General features: G+C 37.0%; 1 protein-coding gene and 1 pseudogene across 1 annotated transcript; one reads left to right on the forward strand and one right to left on the reverse strand.

The window, feature by feature from the left end:
- Positions 1–274: 274 nt before the first annotated feature.
- LOC100812968 (DEAD-box ATP-dependent RNA helicase 47, mitochondrial) lies at positions 275–2,537 on the reverse strand. The gene has a single exon (XM_003546793.5). The coding sequence runs from the start codon at positions 2,157–2,159 to the stop codon at positions 471–473; it is 1,689 nt and encodes a 562-aa protein (XP_003546841.1). The 5' UTR covers positions 2,160–2,537; the 3' UTR covers positions 275–470.
- A 9,119-nt stretch (positions 2,538–11,656) lies between these two features.
- On the forward strand, positions 11,657–21,041 carry LOC100815802 (beta-hexosaminidase 2-like; annotated as a pseudogene).
- Positions 21,042–23,248: the final 2,207 nt, after the last annotated feature.

Raw genomic sequence — 23,248 nt, forward strand, 5'->3', positions numbered from 1 at the left:
TTTTCACACTACTGAATCATTTTTTGTCCAGTTTTCAAAACTCTAGGAGTCATGGTTCGGGAACAAGGTTTAATCAAAGATTTACCTTTTTTAAAAAATATAAACTATGAATTGCACAGGATAGCAAAACAGATTTCCCACATCCAAGTAGGTTATTAATCATGATTGTGTTGTAAGTGACACACAAAATTGAGACTACCACAACCAATGCCACAAGAATAAAGTTTTAATCATAGTGAATGAGGAGTCTATATGTGTCAAAATGAGAAAACAGTAAAAAATAATAGATTTTATTGCAGTGCCACATAGACATAAGATTTCCAATTCATGACTCAAGGGAATGCAAGGAAGCTTCTAATGTGTACTCATGTATTGTCAATAAGTACAATAGGTAAGAAGCAATATGAAGAATAAAACATGGAGCATGGAAACTGCATTGTTGCCTAAACAAGTAGCAAAAATATAACACCTCATCTTTGAGAAGTGCTTACTGTTTTCTCTTCCTCAGTGACGAGAAACTTCCCCTCTGCAAAATCACAGGCTGCAATTGGTATTGCTAGCTGCTTCTGCAATTTCTTTACAACAAACACTTCTGACTCTTCACATATGGTTACCACTGTACCATTCCTACCTAGCCGACCAGTTCGGCCAGCTCGGTGTGCATAGTGAATTGAATCTGTCGGTAAGTCTAGATTAACCACAAGATCACATTCTGCCACATCCAAACCCCTTGCTGATAATTCATTTGTAACCAGAACTCTCACCTCACCATTTTTGAATTTCTTCAGAGTTGTTGACCTAGCTAGCTTCCCAAGATCCCCATGTAACTCCATGGCTTTCATCCCACGGGCCTCCAGCTTGAAGACAACATCCTTTAGCTGCTTAGTATGGTTCATGAAAGCTATCACAAATTTGGCATCCAGTGCATGAATACACCTTCTCAACACATCAACTTTGTGCTGCACCCTTGTTACAAAGTAATAGTGTTTCAATGCAGGAGGTAGACTCTCTACTGCTGCCGGAGATGGCATAGCCGAGCTAGGGCTTGAGCTGGGTGAAGACCGAGACAAACTGATGGGTTCAGAGGGAGAGACAGTTTCAAGTGGGGCAACTTTGTTAGCTTGGACAAGAAGTGGGTCACAACCCCAGCTCCTAGCTGCCCTTACAACAGAAAACGGCACAGTTGCAGAAACCATAATTAACTGACGTTCAGCCTTTCTAGAATCTGAGTTTGGGTCTGCACCTGATCTCCTCCCTACATGCTCCAATATCCGGTGCATGTCTTCCCGGAAATTGAATGACAAGAGTTCATCAACTTCATCTAATACCAAATATCGACAGCCATGAGTGCGAAGTTTCCCGGATGCACTGAGCTCAGCTATCCTACCAGGTGTGCCAACAACAATTGCAGGCTTATTTTTCTTGAGAGCATCTTCCTGCCTGGTTCGGTTTGCACCCCCCACAAGCTGCTGAACCACTCTCTTGTTATCCATTCCTAGCACCTTCTCAAACTCCCTCACTATCTGCATTCCAAGCTCCCTAGAAGGAGCAACAATCACTGCTTCAATTCCCAACTTCTTCCCACTCTCCCCACCATCACTGTTGCCTTCAGGAGTTTTCCCCCTCAGCGGCCCAACAACTGAAAGTATAGGAAGCAGATAAGCCAATGTCTTCCCTGAACCCGTGTAAGACTGAATTATGACATCATGGTTGTTCAGAATGGTGGGAACTGCAGCAGACTGAACTTCGGTCGGCACGGTGAAACCCTCCTTCTCTAGCCTCTCAATCAACACATGTGGGAGGCCAAGTTCTGAAAATGACTCTGCAGCAAAAGGGGCAGACTCTATTTGCTGTTTCTCTACAACCCTAAAAGCTTTCTTCTTCTTCTCATTAATGCCTAAGGGCTTTCCTTTGCTCTTGCGATTCTCAGAGGGTGAACCCAATGGCTTAACCTTATTTGTTTTGCTTCTGTTTCTGGGTTCAGTTTCAGTTTGTAAACCTATGCCAGAGACGGTTAGGGAACCATGATGGGGTTCCACCTGGCTCATACACTTGACACTAGTGTGCAATAAAACAGACCTAGAAGTGGCCAAAGCCCTTCTCATGTGGAGTGACTCTCCAACAAGCAAAAGAAACCTATATGAAATCAAAGTTGGCATCTTTTAAACAACAACAAAGAACAACCTTTGTATGTCCTGTTGGTCCTCCAAATGGGACAATACGATTATTAACGGCTGCTAAAACCTCTTCAATCAAACCTTAAAATCTGCTACCGATGAGAACGAGAAAAAACCACCAAAAATAAAAAAGCTTTGGGATAAGGGTGGTGAAAAGATGAAACCTTTTTGGTTCTGAGAAACTTGTTGCTACTACCGCCACAATGTGGACACAAACACAATAGCCATAAAGTAGCTAGCAATTACCTGAATTAGGACAATTAGTGTCCTGATTGAGGAATTTGGGTATGGCGGAACACCACAACAACTTCAGGGCTCTTTGCTGTGAGTCTTGGGAGGTACTTGTTTGTTGAAGAAAAATCTATCAGGGTTTATCTAAGATTTTTTATTTTACATATTTAAAAATCTATTTATTTATTGAGTTATATATTTATTTTGAAAAAAAAGTGATATATAATATAAAATAATTTATTGTCAGAGTGATATCTTGTATAATGTATGGTGATTGCAATGAAAGTAAAAATAATATATATTAATCACCGTGTGATATTGGATTTGATTTACATGTGATGTATGTAGAGATATATATTTGTTTATTATATGTTGAATATATAATAGTAAATTAATTTTTTTTTCACGTATTGAAAGATTATACAAATATAGATTAAATATATGAATTATAAGATGTTAAGATAATCTTTATTAGATGTAACATGTTTTTAGTAGCTTTGAAGATGAAAACTATTGTCTTCAACATTGTTATATAAATTGATGACTTTGATATAATTGAACATACCAAATGTTAAAATCATGAAAGTATGTTCGATTAAATGTTAATGAATTCATTTATTTTAAGTGAAATTATATTTTGTATAATTTATAGAATGATTAGGCTCGACATTTCTCATTGTGAAGTTGTTCACAAATTATACATTTATATATTGTGATATATTTGTTTAGATGTTTAGAAATTCTGAAATTATATTTTTTGTGAATATTTATTAAATATCTAGGGAAATATTTAAATTGATCTATAATTCATTGTTGGTATTGATTTGTGAAATATTACATATATTGATATGTGTCAATTTTGATTAGTGATTTCTTTTCATGATTTTTATTATATTATATGATTGCAATATATGGAGATACATTGTAGCCTATAATTTATAGGAATGTGTACCAAAATTTTGATTATTGTGATAAAATTTAATAATATATGATATTATGTCCACCGTGGAAGGCTCCCTAGTGGCGACAGACGCATGCGAGGGAATCTTGATTGAGTTAGAGGAGGAGTCAGAGAGTGAGAAGGAGAATGAGAAACGAGAGAGGAGAGAGATAAAAATTAAAAACACTAACTTCTAAAACGATTCTACTAAAACTATCTTGGAATGACAATAATTCTAAGATGGTTTTTGCAAAATTATCTTAGAACAGTAGTTTCAAAGACGGTTCTTGTAAAACCATCTTCATTGAATGGTGGTTACTTAAACTATAAAAGTTCATATAATAGTCATTTGTTATCTAAAACTTTTGTGCATGAAGTTATTTTTTGATAAAAATAAACAAGAGTGTTCTTTTTTATAAAATAATAAAAATAAAAAATATTTTATTGGGGTAAAGTAAATATTTATAAAGTTACGTGATTTTGTGCAATTAATCGTAGGTATCATTTTTTAATGGACGTTGTAGGGTGCTAATATCTTCCCTACACGTAATCTATTTTTAATTTCAAAGACCATTCATTTTTTAAGGGTTTTTCAATTTTTTCCCCTCAAGATAAAAATATTGATGGCAACTATATGTTTTATGATTTTTGCGCCATCCTCGTCATGACCTTAATTACGACACAATTAATAATGATCAGCATAAATGACAACGACTTATATCTTTTAATCAAACAGTCCAGTGTTCATGCCCTCGTTGACTATGTTTATGAAATGAATTGTATTGAAAGAAAAATACTCATCTTATTTGCATTCACAGTCTCTAATAGAAATCTATCATTACTTTTTGGCGGGAACAATTTCATACCATCCTGAGAAACAAAAAGAAACACAATTTTGCAGTACCAACATGGACTAGTTTTTATTCTTCCCGCACGACCCTTTTTTCCATCTCATATTCTCATTTTTTCTGAAAACCAAGAAATTAATTAAAGAAAAACCTTAACCTAGTATCTGCCTAATCTTAATTATTTAATGAACAATAGTCAGCATCTAGAAATAAGAAAGTGGAACACTAAAGCCGGCCAGTATTAATGATATAATGTCCTCTTTTGAGAGTTTTCAAATGAAATTTGAACACATTGGCAGTGGTCGGCAACTCTTTCCGTACCCAGAAATATCCAAATGGTTAGTTACAATGTAGCCAAATGTGGAGGGAAGGAAAGAACAAAAATCAACTTAAAACAAATATGCAAGGCTCACTAATCTTCTGTTGAACAATTGTAATTGCCTTTCACGTGAACCTTTTCACGTATATTTTTCCTTTTTTTTGTAAGATCGTATAGTAGTGTTTTGATGTCGTGTAGGCTTTTGGGGCTTAGTGCAAGTGGTTATAGTAGAGCGAAACATCTAATATCAAATCATCTTATTTTTTAAAATAAGGCTTAAATAAGTTTTATGTTTACGATAAATGATTGGTTTTTATTTCAGATTCTGATACGAAAACTAGCTCTAGTTTAGAGGGTCCAAATCCTCCAAAGAGAAGTAATAGAAAGGAGAATATTGCTTTTCATTAGCTGCCTTATTACTTACATGATATTCCTATTTATACTGGAATGGTACTGACAGAATGTGTAATTCTATGCTTACAAGGTATAACGGAATTGTGAAATAAAGCTATTAGTGGGGTCCTAATGGCAGACAAGCATCAGACAAGGTTTGCCACATCAGCATAGGTTGTAATCCTTCAAATACGCACGTGTTGTACTCTTCCTCTTGGGCCTGTTCTCTGCATAGTCTTGTTTTGCTGCATAATGCTGTTTTGCTTCGGCATATCCTTGTTGGCTATCATCCCCTGGGCCTTCGAAAGACACCTTGTTCTCAAGGTGATATTCTGCTTGCAATTGCTCCCAATCCTCCCATGTGGTATCTTCTGGAAGTAATCCCTTCCATTGCACCAGTACCTGAAGTTTGGGTTTGTCGGAGTCTACAATGTACCTGGTATTCAGAATGGCGAGAGGGGAAACCACTAGTTCATTGTCAATTGCTACCTGTGGTAAAGCAAGTGCACTGTGATCAGTAGCTAGAGCTGATTGATGAAATTGTTTTAGCATGGAGACATGAAATACGGGGTGGATATGGCTGCTATCGGGTAATTGCAATTTGTAAGCAACTGGCCCAATTCGGTCAAGCACCTTAAAAGGCCCATAATACTTCTTATCGAGCTTGTGAAAACCCCTATGGTGGCCCGTGACCGAGGCTTGTCGGCGTGGTCTGAGACGAACCATGACCAAGTCTCTGATGTTGAATTCAACATCCCTGCGCTTCTTATCTGCTGAATGCTTCATAATCAATTGGGCCTTCTGAAGCTTCTTCCTTAATTCACTAAAAATGGACTCCCTATCAGCAAGAAACTCATCCACAGCCTCCACCTTTGAAGTACCTGTGATATATTGCGGCCAGTCTGGAGGTTTCCGTCCAAAGGTGATTTCGAAAGGAGAGACACCAGTACCAGAATGGCGTGACGTGTTGTAAGACCATTCTGCCCGGTAAAGAAGTTTACCCCATGAAGAAGGCTTCTTGTGAACGAATGCTAGAAGGTACTACTCAAGCACACGATTCAACACCTCAGTTTGCCTATCTATTTGGGGGTGATAAGCTGAGCTCATCCTCAGCTTCGTACCACTTAAACGAAACAGCTCATTCCAGAATTTACTGATAAAGAGTGGGTCTCTATCGGAAACCAAGCTCCGTGGCATGCCATGAAGTTTTCCAGTAATATTCATGAACAAGATGGCGACTGAGTAAGCAGAATGTTGGGTGGGTAGCATTCCCAGGTGTACCCCCTTTGAGAACCTGTCTACAACAACTAAGATGGTCGTGTGACCGTGAAATGATGGAAGGCCCCTAATAAAATTGAGAGAGAGATCCTCCCAAGGACGACACGGTACCGGTAACGAGCATAAGAGACCAACAACCTTCTTGGTCTCGAACTTAGTCTGCTGGCAATCCACATAAGCTGCCACAAAATGCTTCACGTCCTTTCTTATCCCTGGCCAATAAAAGTTCTCAGTGAGCCTGGCTAGTGTTTTCGCCACCCCCATGTGACCCCCTGTCAGAGTGGAGTGGTACTCTGTGAGAAGCGTTTGAATGAAAGGGATACCCTGTGGTAGCCAAATGCGATTTCCCTACAAAATTAAGTCATTTGAAACAGAGTAATCAGGAAATGTTGCGGGATGTGTCTTGATGTTTTCTCTGAATTCAATGAAAGAGGCTTCTTGGTTTAATTGCTTCTTTAGTTCTTCCAGAAACGTCAAGCAAGGGATTGATAATAATAACAGGGTGCTCTCTGTTGCCTCAGTTCTCCGAGATAAAGCATCAGCCACTAGATTAGTGTTACCAGATCGATATTGGATGCAATAGTCTTACCCCATGAGCCTGGCTAAGTACATCTGCTGCTCTGGGGTTTGAATGACCTGAGTTAAGAGCTCTTTAAGGCTCCGATGATCGGTTAGAATGGTAAATTGATGCCCCAGCAAATATTGTCTCCACCTCTTGACTGCGGTCGTAATTGCGCATAATTCCCTCATATAAGTCGAGGCTTGCAACATCTTGGGTGTGAATGGCTTACTAAAGAACGCAATTGGATGCCCCTTTTGGGATAACACGACCCCCATGCCCACTCCGGACGCGTCCGTTTCCAAGGTGAACGGAAGAGTAAAATTTGGTAAGACAAGAACTGGAGCCGATATTAACGCAGTCTTTAGAACTCGAAATGCTTTATCGGCCTCGGCTGTCCATTCAAAAGGTTCCTTGGTGGTGACTTTTATCAGGGGAGCAACAATGGAAGCATATCCCCGTATGAACCTGCGATAAAACCCCGCGAGTCCTAGAAAGCTACATAAAGCTTTTGTAGTCATTGGAATGGGCCATTGATCAATTGCCTGAATTTTGGAAGCAATTGGTGCAACTCCTTGACCCGAAACCACATGACCCAAGTACTCTACTTGTGATTGTGCGAAGGAGCATTTAGAGAACTTGAGAATGAACTGGTTGTGGAGGAGGGTCTCGAAAGCCTTCTCTAGGTGGATCAGGTGCTCAGACAAGGTTCAACTATATATTAAAATGTCGTCAAAGAAGACGATGATGAATCGCCGGAGATAAGGTTGGAAAATGTCATTCATTGTAGCTTGAAATGAAGATGGTGCATTACAAAACCCGAACGGCATCACCTTGAATTCATAGTGACCATGGTGAGTTCGAAACGCAGTCATAGCAACATCAGGTTCATGCATCCTTATTTGGTAGTAACCTTGCAGAAGATCGAGTTTCGAGAACCAATTGGCGCCTCCCAACTCATCTAACAACTCATCAATGGTGGGGATGAGGTATCGATCTTTGATAGTTATCGCATTGAGTGCCCGATAATCCACACAGAGGCGCCATGAACCATTGTGTTTCCTTACTAACAGAACAGGGGACGAAAAGGGGCTGATACTTGGGCGGATAAGGTCTCTCTCTAACATATCTTTGATTTGTCTTTCGATTTCATGTTTTTGGAAATGAGGGTATCTATAGGGTCTAACATTCACAGGCTCGGAGTGAGGTTGGAGATGAATGTGGTGGTCTGTGGGTCGAGAAGGTGGCAGGGATTGGGGTGGTTGGAACAGTGAGTTGAATTTGGTTATGAGAGGCTGTATTTCAGAAGGGAGGGTTGCAATGGTTGGGTTTGAAGGGGGCTCTGTAGTTGTAATGGCTATGTGGAGGTATGTATTTGCGCCATCCTTCCGAAGAAGACGATGAACCTGAGGGTGTGAGAGAAGACTCAAAGTAGAAGCATCATCCCCCTTTAATTCAACTAAATTGCCACCGTGGAAGAACTTCATGGAAAGGGTGTTGTAGTCAGTGAGAATGGGTCCGAGAGCCTTGAGCCATTGAACTCTGAGCACCAGGTTAGCACCACTTAAAGGAAGGAGGTGCAGATCCACCATGAACTTCGTGTTCTAAATCCACACTGAGACTCCCTCGCAGAGCTGATCACAACTCAAATGCTAGCCGTTACCCACCATGACACTTAACGGATTAGTGGTGCGTGAAGATAGGCCCAATAACCTTGCTAACAGAGCTTGAATGAAGTTGTGGGTACTACCCCCATCAACTAAAATCACCACAGGGTGTGCATTGATATAGCCCAGTAGTCTCAGTGTCTTAGGGGCTGGGTGACCTGAGAGAGAGTGAATGTTGATTTGGGCCGGGGTTGGATTCGGGTCGTCGGGTGGGTCGGGTGGTTGGTCTTAGGTCATGTTGTCTTCATAAGGGGTGTCATCTTCATCCCTTATCAACAGGAATTCCCTAGACAGGCATTTGTGTCCGCGATGATACTTCTCATTGCAGGTAAAACAAAGACCCTTGTCTCTTCGTGAAGCTAATTCAGTTGGGAAAAGGCGTCTTAGAGGGATAGGGTTAGGGTTAGGGGGTGGTAGTTTCAAGGGTGTGGGAAGCAGGGTTGGGTTCTGAATCGAAGGGGAAATTGGAGGGCTCGAGAAAGTTAGGGGTGGGGAAGTGTTTGGGAAGGTTGAGGGTGAAGTGTGAGTGACCACGGGTGAGGGAAACGCCGGCCTAAACCTGTTACGTCCCTATCGACGAGCATCGAAGAGTTTCTCTTCTTGTAGACGAGCCAATCCAGCATCCTGAGCCATCGTCAGCGGATGGTGTGCTTGAACTTCTCTGCGAATCTTCGGAGACTGCCCCGAAACGAAGCAACTCAGGAGGAAATGGGAGGGTAAACCAACAACCCTATTCGCCAAGTCCTCGAACTCAGAGAAGTAAGCGCTGACTGTTCCTTTCTTGGTTAATTTGAATAATGCACCGGTGGGATCTTCATACGGTGATGGTGCAAATCTGGATTGCAGGGCTTGAAGAAAAATGGGCCAGGATGTAAACTGCCCATTGCTCGTCATCCACTGGAACCAAGCCAGCGCACGACCGTCCATGTAGAAAGATGCAATGGTCAACCGTTCATGCTCTGGGGTCGCGTGATACTCGAAGAATTGGTTGATCTTGAAGATCCAACCAAGTGGGTCCGCTCCATCAAACCTGGGAACCTCGAGCTTCATGCGGTGTGGAGAAGAAGAGGAAACAGATGAAGGAGTGGCCGAGGAAGACGATGGTGAGTTACTGGTTGGTTCTGGTTTTTGCAGGTTACTGATGAGCTCGTCAATTTTGTGCGTGAGGTTATGCAAGGTATCATTGAGTGAAAGAGTGAGTTTAGAGATAGCTTCCTCCAAACGATCGGAATTAGCTTTAGATCGTGTGGAATCTGCCATACTTCTCTCAACCAGAGCACCAGAAAATGATACAAAAACTAGCTTTGGTTTAGAGGGTCCAGATCCTCCAAAGAGAAGTAATAGAAAGGATAATATTGCTTTTCATTAGCTGCCTTATTACTTACCTGATATTCCTATTTATACTGGAATGGTACTAACAAAATGTGTAATTTTGTGCTTACAAGGTATAACGGAATTGTGAAATAAAGCTATAAGTGGGGTCCTAATGGCAGACAAGCATCAGACAAGGTTTGCCACATCAGCATAGGTTGTAATCCTTCAAATACGCAGGTGTTGTACTCTTCCTCTTGGGCCTGTTCTCTGCATAGTCTTGTTTTGCTGCATAATTCTGCTTTGCTGCATAATGCTGTTTTGCTTCGGCATATCCTTGTTGGCTATCATATTCATAATAAATTTTTTTATTATATTGAATGTCTGATATGTTAAAATTTATTTTTGTTTTAAATTTTAAAAATTAATAGATAGTATCATATTATTACTTAACTTAAAATAAAAATTTTGATATATCAAAAATTCAATACAATAAAAAAAGTTTAATTATTACTTATCCAAAATAAAAATCGATCACTTATCAGAACCATGGAGATCGAAAGGGGTAGTCAAGTTTGTCAAGTTGAATCAATCTCACTTGACCAAAGACTAAAGAGTGAAGAGAAAGGAGACAAAGCATAGATGGGTACAATAATGCATGACTTTTTGAATATTGCTCCTTTATTTTGCAAAGCCTTAAGTTGAATATTATCCTCCTTGACCAGTAAGAAAGACAAATGCTTGGAAAGACCAAACTTAACACAAAATCGACATTACATTTCCTTGCACGCCGGCGAAGAACTAAACAATTGCATCCTGATTAAGATCACTAAACAGTTTTAACTTAACTGCAGGGTGTGACTTTTAATAAATTGAACCTTAAAAAATAGTTAGGAGAAAATGAATTCAAGGATAATAATTTAATAAAGCAATTTCAAAATAAAATAATTCATTATTCTATCCATAATTTAAAGAGTTTAACATGAATATATAAATTGTAACTTTTTTTCTTATATCGTCAGTTATTAAAAAATTATATTTTAGATGATTTTTAAAATAATTATTACAAAAATAAATTAATTAATTATAGTTTATATAGCATAAAAAATCTTTACACTTGGTACATGTATTATTTATTTTTTCCGTGAATTTGATATTTTCTAATCAAGAATCAAAGACTAATATCTTAAATTATTTAAAATTATTTAGAGTTTGTTTGGATGAGGGAAAAAAATTTTAAATTCTAAGAATTTTAAATATTTCAATTGAAATTCTTTTATTTTCAAAATTTTGTGTTTGGATAAAAAAATTAAAATTGTGAGAGTGAAAGAAAATTAATGCAAAGAAAAGATATTATTGATGTGCTTTCAAAGAGAATAATACTGATGCAACATGGGGAATCACATGGGAATCGGGGCATGGTGACGTACACCACCACACTCGACATTCATTCACGGTGCAAGGCATGGCCTAGGCCCTTCGCGGCAGCGAGTACTTCTGCCACGTGATGGGCAATGACGACTGCTTCCTTGACTAGTGGGTGCAGTTTTACGTGTCCCCTCATGCCCGATCAACTCTCCGTGAGCTTAGACGGTATTTCTTGAAGAAGAGAATCATCAGCGTGAAGGAAAAGTCACGAGTTTGAAAACGAAATTTCGAGAACTTTCAGGTAGAAGAGAAGATGAAAGTTATAAAGGAAATACGCACGTGTTAGAAGGTTCTTCTATCAAAAAGAAAAATTTAATTTCTCACATTTTAGAATGAAATTAAAATTTAATTTCGCACGTGCAGTCCGTTGCTCTTAACTTGTTCCTTTTTAGATAAATCTCCAATGAAAAACAAAGGAAGTGTCAACTGCACATAGTGCAACCAACAAGCAAACAAAAAACAGAAAAACAAGAACTACCTGTCCGATGAAGCTGCTGACTCTTAAACCACTTCAATCCATTTTTAAACACACATTCTCGTTTCTCTCTCTCTCTCTCTCTCTCTATATATATATATATAACAGTAACTCCACATCCATCAGAATCATAAACCAATAGCATTCAAACACAAGCAATGCCTCGTACCAACACCATCACAATGACAAAACTAGAGCCAACACTCTTTTTACTACTACTTTTCATGTTGTCATGCCTAATAACAGTGAACAATGCACACTCAACAACCATAATCAACTTGTGGCCAAAACCAAGAAACCTCACGTGGGCCCCACCATACCAAGCCACCCTCATTGCCTCCACATTCACCATCACCACCTCAGCTCCCCACCACAATAAACACCTCTCTGCCGCTGTCGCCTGATACCAAAACCTCGTAAAATCCGAACACCACCACCCACTTGTCCCCTCAGGGGCGAACATCTCCATAAACATTCCTCCACTGAAGTCTCTCATCTTCACTGTCCTCGATCCCAATGCAGGACTCGTCCACACGGTGTAGACGAGTCCTACACCCTCTCCATTCTCCCTTCCTTGGCCACCCTCACTGCAAAGACCACGTGGGGCGCCATGCGAGGACTGGAGACATTCTCCCAGCTTGCATGGGGCAACCCTACGTGGATTGCAGTGGGGGTGCAGGTGTTGGATTCCCCACTCTACGCCCACCGTGGTATTATGTTGGATACTTCAAGGAACTATTTTCCTGTGAAGGACTTGTTGAGGACAGTGGAAGCAATGAGCATGAACAAGCTCAACGTGTTCCATTGGCACGTCACGGACTCACAGTCTTTCCCATTGGTGCTTCCTTAGTCTTTCCCATTGGTGCTTCCTTTGGAGCCTGCCTTGGCTGAAAAGGGTGCTTATTCATCTCACATGGTATACTCACCTGAGGATGTGAAAAGGGTTGTGGAGTTTGGTCTTGATTGTTGAAGATATACTTTTGTAATTGCATAATATTTTATTTTTCAATTTTTAAAATATGATTTAGTAAATAAGTTGGTTTCCTATATTTTAGGAGTAAGTCAGTTTTAATGGATTAGCCTAGTCAATAAGTGGTTTCTATCTTTAAGGAGCAAGTTAGTTTTAATATTCTGTTTTGCTAATATTTTGTTATCTAATTAGTTTATCTTTGCTATTTATTGTATCGCTGCTGAGAACAATTTGAATTAGAACAGAATAATTCTATTTCCTCCGCATACATAGTGTCTCTCTTCTCTCCTCTGTTTTTTTATAATTTCCTCCACAAAACCAACATTGATGATGGGGTTCGAGTTATGCCTGAAATTGACTCACCTGGTTAGTTCAATTTCACTTTACTTTTTATGTTTGATTGATTTTCTTTTCTTTTCATTGTTTAGTTGGTTTGTGTTTGTTTCCTTATTTGGGGCACAAGTTGCGTTAGAAAGATTCCAGCTTCAACAACAATGCTAAATTAGTGAATTAATTGACATGTGTTTGATTACTCTGCCTGTTTCTTTCTTTCTATATGTTTGTCACTTCAAGGAATTAACGAGTTATGTGTAAATAACAATGCTGGATTCATTAATTAATCATAATCTCCGTGTAAAGTTGCATAAGATAGTTTGTTTCTATCGGTGGCAGTTTTTGGAAGGGTTATGTTATTTATTTAAACAGGCAGAATAGCAGATAAAGAGGGGGATATGTGTTTCTCAACAAAAGCAAGAATCACACTAATTATTTCTTCTCCCCCTTATGTTGCTTTTTGTGTCTTATAAGATGTTGTAGGAATCTGTTTTTAAGTATGTTTTTTGTTTTTTTTCTCCTGTCAGAGGGCCAACCGATTACTAGTTAAGGGACATAAACTTGCCATATAGTAATCATTAATCAATATGTGCATTATCTCCAAAGTCCAAACACTGATGGAGTTTGATACCAAATTTTTATGTTGAAATATCTCAAACATCAATTGGCACTTAGTCCCTTTGGAACTGCTTGATCCACGAATTGAGTTCTAGTGATAACTGTTAAATATGAGTTATTTTGATAGTAAAAATATATTGAAAATATCTTTAAAAATATTTATTTAGCAGTTATATTTGGCTTAAATATTAAGATTTGATATTTTTCTTATTTATGTCTTGCAGATATGAAAATGAGAGATTAAAGGAGAAAAGATCTAGAAAATACCCAAAATATCAAGAAATCTCAAGAAGATATGATTACAAGCAAAACAAATCCAAAAGATATCAAAAATATCAAAAAAGAAGATTTTTAGCATCAAGCCCAAGTTCACTACAACAACTATAAAAAGAGAGTCAAGCTAAGCAGAAAAGAACAACACACAACAACCCCGCTCCTACGGGTTTCATTTACTCCCTCTCTTTCTTTCACCCCTTTCTCATTATAAAGCCCTCAATGGCCATGAGTGGCTAAGCCTCTAGCTAGGGTCTGGCAGACCCAAAAGCTAAGCGATGTATGATGTACTCACTATTTATCAATGCAAATGTGTTTTCTATTCTATTATCTTTTCTGCTTTTATCTTGCATTATTCATTTTTATATTCTGTTAGAGGTTAGACGGTCGGGAGAGGATAACTTCTAAATAAGATTTAAAGAAGGTATGCATGCATTGGTTTTAGGGGTTAGACACTCGGAAGAGGGTAACTTCTAATAGAACAAAAAGAAAGGATTTCATAAAAAAAGTCATTACTAGGAATAGAATGATTATTTTATGTCCATGCATTCTTGCAAACATCTAGACTTCATATTTCATGTATTTTATTTGTTGAGTCTTTGCAAAGGAATTTGGAAGATAGATAAATAAAATAAGCCTGTCATCGTGAGGAATCAGGGGCAAGTAATTGAACAGATGTGGGTAGAACAGAGTCACCTAAATTGATAAAGAAAAATCATAAACTCATACATCCTAGGCAAACAAGGCAGGCCAGGTCCCAACCTTATCATATTCTGATTTTATCTTCTATTTTTATCTTTTACTTTTCTTATCTTCTATTTTCTCTTATCTTTATCATATCTTAATTTAAATATTTTATCTTCTATATTTATCTTTAAATCTTTTATCCTTTCTTTTAAATCTTTATCTTATCTACTATATTTTCTTATCTTTATTTTAAATTCTTTATCTATTGCTTTTAGATTGGGTTTGCATTAATCTAAGTACAAACAAAGTCCCTGTGGATTCGACATTCGGACTTCCGAGTACTTTACTACTTGTGACAAATTTGGTACACTTGCCAATGAGTTAACAAGTTTTTGGCGCCGTTGCTGGGGACTTTGTTTTTCGTACTTGATTATTTGCATATTCCAATTTTAAAGCAATTAGTTTTCACTTTCTATTTTTTTTATTTTAACTTCTTTCTTTGTTTTCTATTATTTTTTTAGTGCTTCATTTTATTTTTCAATTTTTTTTCTTTATTCATTCTTATTTTATTTTTTTTATATAAAAAAATAAAAAAAAAACTAAAAAAAAAGATATTTAAGTTTAATTTTTATTATGTGATAACGTGCACGGTAGTTGTTTCTTTTGTGAACAGTGCACATTCATTCTCTAAAGAACGCATCATGGCAGAAGATCGTCCAAAGAGGATGACGCTAGAGGATTACTCTAGTCCTATTATACCTCAATACTTCACCAGCATAGCCAGACCAGAGGTGCAGGCGGCCAACTTCTCATATCCATATTTCTTGATCCAGCTGATTCAAGGGAATCTATTTCATGGCCTACCAAGTGAAGATCCATATGAACATCTGGCCACATACATCGATATTTGCAACACGATGAAGATAGTTGGGGTTCCTGAAAATGCAACACGCCTCAATCTTTTCTCTTTTTCACTAGCAGGGGAAGCAAAAAGGTGGCTACACTCCTTCAAAGGTAACAACTTGCGGACATGGGAAGAAGTTGTAGAGAAATTCTTAAAGAAATACTTTCCAGAATCAAAGACTGTTGAAGGGAAGATGGAAATCTCTTCCTTCCATCAATTTCTCGATGAATCCCTCAGCGAGGCACTTGACCGCTTCCACGGACTGCTAAGGAAAACACCTACACATGGGTACAGTGAACCGGTGCAACTAAACATCTTCATAGATGGCCTGCGACCACAATCAAAGCAATTACTGGATGCATCCGCAGGAGGGAAGATCAAGCTAAAGACACCGGAGGAGGCAATGGAACTCATAGAAAACATGGCAGCTAGTGATCACGCCATTCTTCGTGATCGCACATATGCACCAACAAAGAGAAGCCTTCTAGAACTCACCACTCAAGATGCAACCTTGGCTCAAAAGAAGTTGTTGTCCCAACAAATAGAAGCCCTAACAGAGACCCTCAACAAGCTTCCACAACAACTACAAGCGGTAAGTCATTCTCACTCTTCTATTATGCAGGTAAGGGGATGTCACATATGTGGATGAACACATGAGTCAGGCTTATGCATGGCCCAAGATGACGCATCCAATAAAGTTAACTACATGGGCAGTCATAATCATCAAGGATTCCATCAAAGAGGACCACCAGGATTCTATCAGAGCGATAATTTTCTGCAGGACTACGATTGGAGATATTATCCAAGTAACAACTTCAACCAAGGGGGTTCACCCTATCAGCATCCTAGCCAGGGGCCGAGTCAAGAAGAGAAGCCCATTAATATAGAAGAATTGCTAATACAGTTCATGCAAGAAACAAGATCACATATGAAGAGGACTGATGCAACAATAAAAAATTTGGAGGTACAAATAGGCCAACTAGCTGAGCTAGTTGCTGAAAAACCCACTGAAACCTTTGCGGTAAATGCTGAGATGAAGCCCAAAGAGGATTGCAAGGTAATTTTCACTGAGAGAGAAGAGAAAGAAAAAAAAACTGAGGAAGATGTGCATGATGAGGAAGGAGAAAAGAAGGAAGAAAGAGAAAGAAATGAGGAGAAAGCACAACAATGGAAGAAGTACTCACAAGTAGAAATTCAAAAAGAAAGCATTCTCCAAGTCAATACCCCTCCTCATCAACTTATTGTCAAGGAAGAAAGACACGGAGAACATGAGAAAGCCTTAAGTGTCATTCATTCCTTGATCACCACCACTTCTCTTGCAATAATGTGGAAGGTGCTTCCAGAATACACGAGTTTCATGGCGTCTCTAGCTAAGAGGCGAAAATGAAAGGAAGATGTGTTCTATGTGACCTTCATGCCACCTTGAAGGCATTTGATTCGTCAAGCTAATGACGTTAAAGAAGCGCTTACTGGGAGGCAACCCAAGATTTCTTACCCTATCTTTCTTTTAGTTAATTGCATTATGTGTTTTGTTTTTTTAGAATAGTTGTGTTATTTCCTTTCTTTATTTTGATTTTGTGCATTTTAATTTCAGCAATTTAATTCCAGTAGTTTAAATTTAGTCATTGAATAAAAATTGCATGATATTTGTGAAGTCACTATTTAGGCTTTTTCTGAAGGATTCAACACTTGAAATGCTGCATGACAATTGTGAAAATACTGGTTTCCTAGAAGCAAGATTCAGTTAAACAGTGGAACATGAATCACAAAGAGAGAAAAGGTTAGCTTGATGGAAAGAGATCATGGTCCGGTAAGCCGATAACTTTATCTTGTCCCGGTGAGCTGTGTGAACTTAATTATGAGAGAACGTCTGTTTTTAAATTCTTAATTTTGCATCATTCTTAGACTGTTAGATTATTTGCATAAGGTGGATATGATCAAGGCCATGTTTCTTTTAGCCACTCAGCCAAAAAGCCAACCTGTGATGAATTTATCCTTTGCACCCCTGTTGAGCCAAAAGTAATAATGATTTGTTTGAATAAACCCCTGAGCCTAATTTTGATATCCTTGACCTTGATTTAGGGTTCTAAGAGAGCTTAAGGGTTTCAAGTTATGATAAGCCCTTAATTTGGGGGATTCGTAAGGGAATTTGCCTAAAAAAAAAAAGCAGCACACAATAGGGCACCCTCAGAAGCTTGTAAGCCCAAAGTATTCTTACCAAAAAAAAGCAGCACACAAAAAGGCACCCTCAGAAGCTTGTAAGCCCAAAGTATTCTTATATATACAAAAAGATTACAAATAAGGGCATAAAAAAAGAGGTGCGATAAGTGCTAAGATAAAAAAAAAAAACTTTGAAATAAGGACAGAAAAAGAGAGGTGTCATAAGTGCCAAGAAGAAAAGTGTTGTTAGAGGAATAAAGGCTAAAAAATAAATTAGCCTAGGCAGGAAATAAGTGAAAAATTTTCTAAGGATGCATGCTCTCTTATAATCCTAAGTTTTTGAAATCCCAGAAAAATCATAATTTCTTGTTTAGCCGGGCCCCGTTACAAGCCAATAAAAGTCCTTAGTGATCCACCAAGTGTAAGTAAGAATAACTTTAACTGAGATGAAGTGCAAATTTGGGAATCTTAATTGCAGGTCGTAAGATTTCAAACACTCACCCCAGACACTTGTGCAGAGAGAGAAACACTAACCTTGTGAGCAAAGTGAGGCAAGCCAACTTGATTAATTTTCGATACTAACTATTTTCATCTCGATGTTGTTTGTGCTTCCATTGTGAGATTATGGCAAATGCAGAAGGGACCAGTTGAAAGAATTTGAAAAAAATTGTAGCTATTGAAAGTGTTGGAGCATTCGGAGCCTGCTCTCATTTTTATTTTTGCTTGAGGACAAGCAAAGTTTTAATTTGGGGGATTTTGATAACTGATAAATATGAGTTATTTTGATAGTAAAAATATATTGAAAATATCTTTAAAAATATTTATTTAGCAGTTATCTTTGGCTTAAATATTAAAATTTGATATTTTTCTTATTTATATCTTGCAGATATGAAAATGAGAGATTAAAGGAGGAAAAGATCTAGAAAATATCCAAAATATCAAGAAATCTCAAGAAGATATGATTACATGCAAAAAAAATCCAAAAGATATCAAAAATATCAAAAAAGAAGATTTTTAACATCAAGCCCAAGTCCACTACAACAACTATAAAAAGGGAGTCAAGCTAAGCAAAAAAGAACAACACACAACAACCCCCCTCCTAGGGGTTTCATTTACTTCCTCTCCTTCTTTCACCCCTTTCTCATTGTAAAGCCCTCAATGACCATGAGTGGCTAAGACTCTAGCTAGGGTCTGGCAGGCCTAAAAGCGCGATGTATGATGTACTCACTATTTATCAATGCAAAGGTGTTTTCTATTCTATTATCTTTTATGCTTTTATCTTGCATTATTCATCTTTATATTCTGTTAGAGGTTAGAGGTTAGACGCTCAGGAGAGGGTAACATCTAAATAAGATTTAAAGGATGTATGCATGCATTGGTTTTAGGGGTTAGACACTCGGAGGATGTTAACGTCTAATAGAACAAAAAGAAAGGATTTCATAAGAAAATCATTGCTAGGAATAGAATGATTATTTTATGCCCATGCATTCTTGCAAACATCTAGAATTCATACTTCATGCATTTTATTATTTGTTGAGTCTTTGCAAAGGAATTTGGAAGATAGATAAATAAAGTAGGCTTGTCATCGTGAGGAATTAGGGGCAAATAATTGAACAAATGTGGGTAGAACAGAGTCACCTAAATTGATAAAGAAAAATCATAAACTCATACATCTTAAGCAAACAAGGCAGACCAGGTCCCAACCTTATCATATTCTGATTTTATCTTCTATTTTTATCTTTTACTTTTCTTGTCTTATTTTTTTATCTTCTATTTTCTCTTATCTTTATCATATCTTAATTTAAATATTTTATCTTCTATATTTATCTTTAAATCTTTTATCCTTTCTTTTAAATCTTTATCTTATCTATTATATTTTCTTATCTTTATTTTAAATTCTTTATCTATTGCTTTTAAGTTGGGTTTGCATTAATGTACAAACAAAGTCGTCCCTGTGGATTCGACACTCGGACTTCCGAGTACTTTACTATTTGTCACAAATTTGATACACTTGCCAATGAGTTAACATCTAGCAAGGTCATTTTGCGTGCACTTTAGCTTACCACCCCCCTCCCCAAACCAGATCATACACCTCCTTTGTAACCAAAAAAAATTGTTAAAGTTTAGATCGTCATTCTGATCAACAAAGCAACTTTTTATGCTGAAGAAGAGTCTGAGCTGTTATCTTCATTCTGTTGTGATCCTTAGTGTCTCTGCTGATAAGGCAGAAACATTGTCTGTTGTGATCCTTACGTGTTTTTGGTCTTGTTCTCTAATTAGTTGAAGTTAATTTCACCTCAATAAAGGTTTGCAATAAAAGCCAACATACATTTCTGAAGTAAAACTCTAATTCTGATTGGAGAATAATGAAACTGTAATTAAGTTTTGTCCTATATTAAATATTATAATCATAAGGCCAATTAACAAATTAATTAGGGCTTTTGTATATGCTCAAGTTTCAAATACTGTTTTCAAAGTGTTACTTATTCTTAGAATTATGATGATCATTGATCGATAAAAATCACATAATGGCAGGGCACACTGGATCTTGGGCTTTAGCCTACCCAGAAATTGTAACATGTGCCAACATGTTCTGGTGGCCAGCAGAAGGTGATATAATTGCTGCAGAACCAGGAACAGGTCATTTGAACCCTCTAAACCCCAAGACTTACCAAGTCCTAAAGAATGTAATACGTGACACGACCACATTGTTCCCCGAACCATTTTACCACTCAGGTGCTGATGAAATTGTACCAGGTTGCTGGAAAACTGATCCCACAATTCAGAAGTATCTATCAAACGGTGGAACTCTCAGCCAAGTTCTTGAGAAGTTCATCAACAACACTCTCCCTTTCATCGTGTCCCTCAACCGAACCGTCGTCTATTGGGAAGATGTTTTGCTGTCTGAAACAGTCCATGTGCCATCCACAATTCTTCCCAAGGAGCATGTGGTTTTGCAGACATGGAACAATGGACACAACAACACCAAAAGGATTGTTTCTTCGGGGTACCGCGCCATTGTGTCGTCATCAGACTTCTACTATCTGGATTGTGGCCATGGTGGCTTTGTGGGGAATAACAGTATCTATGATCAGCAAAATGGGGGTGACAAAGACAGTGGTGGCTCTTGGTGTGGACCTTTTAAGACATGGCAAACCATATACAATTATGATATAGCATATGGGTTGAGTGAGGAAGAAGAAAAGTTGGTTTTGGGTGGGGAGGTGGCACTGTGGACAGAACAAGCTGATTCAACTGTTTTGGATGGAAGAATTTGGCCAAGAAGTTCTGCATTGGCTGAGTCATTGTGGTCAGAAAATAGGGATGAAAAGGGTATGAAGAGATATGCAGAGGCCACAGATAGACTCAATGAATGGAGAAGCAGAATGGTAAGTAGAGGAATAGGTGCTGAGCCCATTCAGCCACTTTGGTCTGTTAGGAACCCTGGAATGTGCAACACTGTTCACTAAGTGTAGTTGCATTCTTCCTTTGTCATGAAAAGGAAGAAAAGAAGGAAAAAAAAAAAAGCTATTCAAGGAAAACCTTTTCTCTTACTTTTAATTTGGTCTATAGTGTCCAACAACTTTGTAGGGCTCCTGAAAACCTATTGTTTTGTGATGAGTGATTTTAATTGTCATTGGTCTAGGTTGATAATTGGGTTGATTGATTAAAATATTTATTTATTTTGAAAAATAAAAAAGAAATAAAAATTATCCAAACAAATACAATTCAAAAAATTAAATATAGGGGCAAAGGTTATTTAAGGAAAAAAAAAGTGATTTTGGTATGATAAACTAACTTACAGTACTGTTTGGTTCAAAATGCTAACTAACTTACAGTACTGTTTGATAGATACAAATGTAATAGCAAGAATATGTTTCATGGATTATATTAATCTAAAGTGGAGTCTATGTTTAAGAGGGTAAATGCACCATTGATAATAATAAATGATTTAAATCGTTACCATTAATTTAAATTTATCATATTAGTGTTGTTTTTCTATAAATAAAAATATATCATTATTTATATTGTTGTTTTTACCAGCATGGTTATTATCAATATTGTTTTCCTTCCACCATCACTGTTATCACTTTATCTTCTAAATTAAAGACTGTACTTTAGAAACATCAAATCCATATTTCATAGATTAAGATTTTGACACTTCATGAAGTACACATGTTTGGGATAGAGATTAACTTTAAGAAATTATTGTTTATTATTTAAAACTTTTATCAGAAAACTGAAAAAAAAATACAATAATTGAACCAAACACGCGTTTTTGTCAACCTGTCACACACTACTACAACTCCGCTATCCTTAATAACCTTCTATCACAAACATTGAAACACAAGAATCAAGTGGTTTAAGCTCAAATTCACGCAATGTTAATGCACTAACAAAGCCAGGTTTAAGTCAACCTTTAATTTCCCTTCTGATAGACGAGAGGAAGTCCCACAATGCCCACTTTCCTCCTCTGTTGGTGATGTCAAAGACAAGACAACTAAATACTTTTTTTCACACGGAATGAGGATTGATAACCACCAAATCTCTAACCACTCATTAATATATGTGTTGATATGGAAGGAAACCCATCCTTAACAAATTTATGTGAAAATCTTCTAGTGACACCCAAAACCCAAAAAACATTAAAAAAAAAGTAAATACTTTAATCAATCATGTTGAATATTGTCTGATAAAAAAAATGTTGAATACTTATCTAGTACCACTACTAAAAAGAATGGCTTTAATATAAGTTCAAACACAATTGTTTCAGTTTAATTACTAATTTCATAAAAAAAATTATGTAAGTATTTTACTCTTGTGAATAATAATCCTATTTAATTCAAATAAAATTATCTTCCATAAAAGAAAATACCTATCAAAAGTGAAGAGAAGGTGGCCATGATTCCTCCCCCAATTTTTAATAATGTACTTAAGTTACTATTAAAAAATATTTTTATGGTCCCCTAAAATTTAAAATAAAATTATTAAAAAATGATATATGAAAATTACTATGTTAATTGAATCCTGGAAAGAGAAAAAAAGATAAATATAAATATGATAAATAATATGATTTGATAGAGAAAGAGAGATAAAAAAATTATAAGCGTTAATTGTGTGTTTATTATGTTGACGTATCCCTATATAATTACTCAAAATTATTTTATCCGTCCAATTTATTTCTTTTCTTTTTACATAATTTTTTTATATAATATTATTTTTGTACTTAATATAGTTATATATATATATATATATATATATATATATATTTATATTAAATATTAGATACATATTATTTTTTTCCCTTGGTTTCCTTGAACTGAATTTTTTACTATGCCCCGACGACAGCTAAGGTCTCTAAAAAAAATAATTTTTAACTTCAAGTTTTTCAATAAATTATTAGCATAAAACAAATATTTCTTTGCTTTCTAGAGTTCCCAGAAACAAATTAACAAAACCTTCACACTCCCGTATGAACCCATAAAAGAAAAACTTCACTCCCATGACTACGTCAATTTTCCTCTATCTCTCTACGCATTCTAGAAAGAAGAAACCTCGTAACATTAACGTTACACGACACGACCCATGCACTTTCTTTTTTCTCCTTTTCGTTCAACTATATATATTTCTTTCTTTGTCACACTTCCAAACACAACAACAACGGTGATTAATTAAT

The sequence above is a fragment of the Glycine max genome, chromosome 15, assembly GCF_000004515.6.
Source record: "Glycine max cultivar Williams 82 chromosome 15, Glycine_max_v4.0, whole genome shotgun sequence".
NCBI lineage: Eukaryota > Viridiplantae > Streptophyta > Magnoliopsida > Fabales > Fabaceae > Glycine > Glycine max.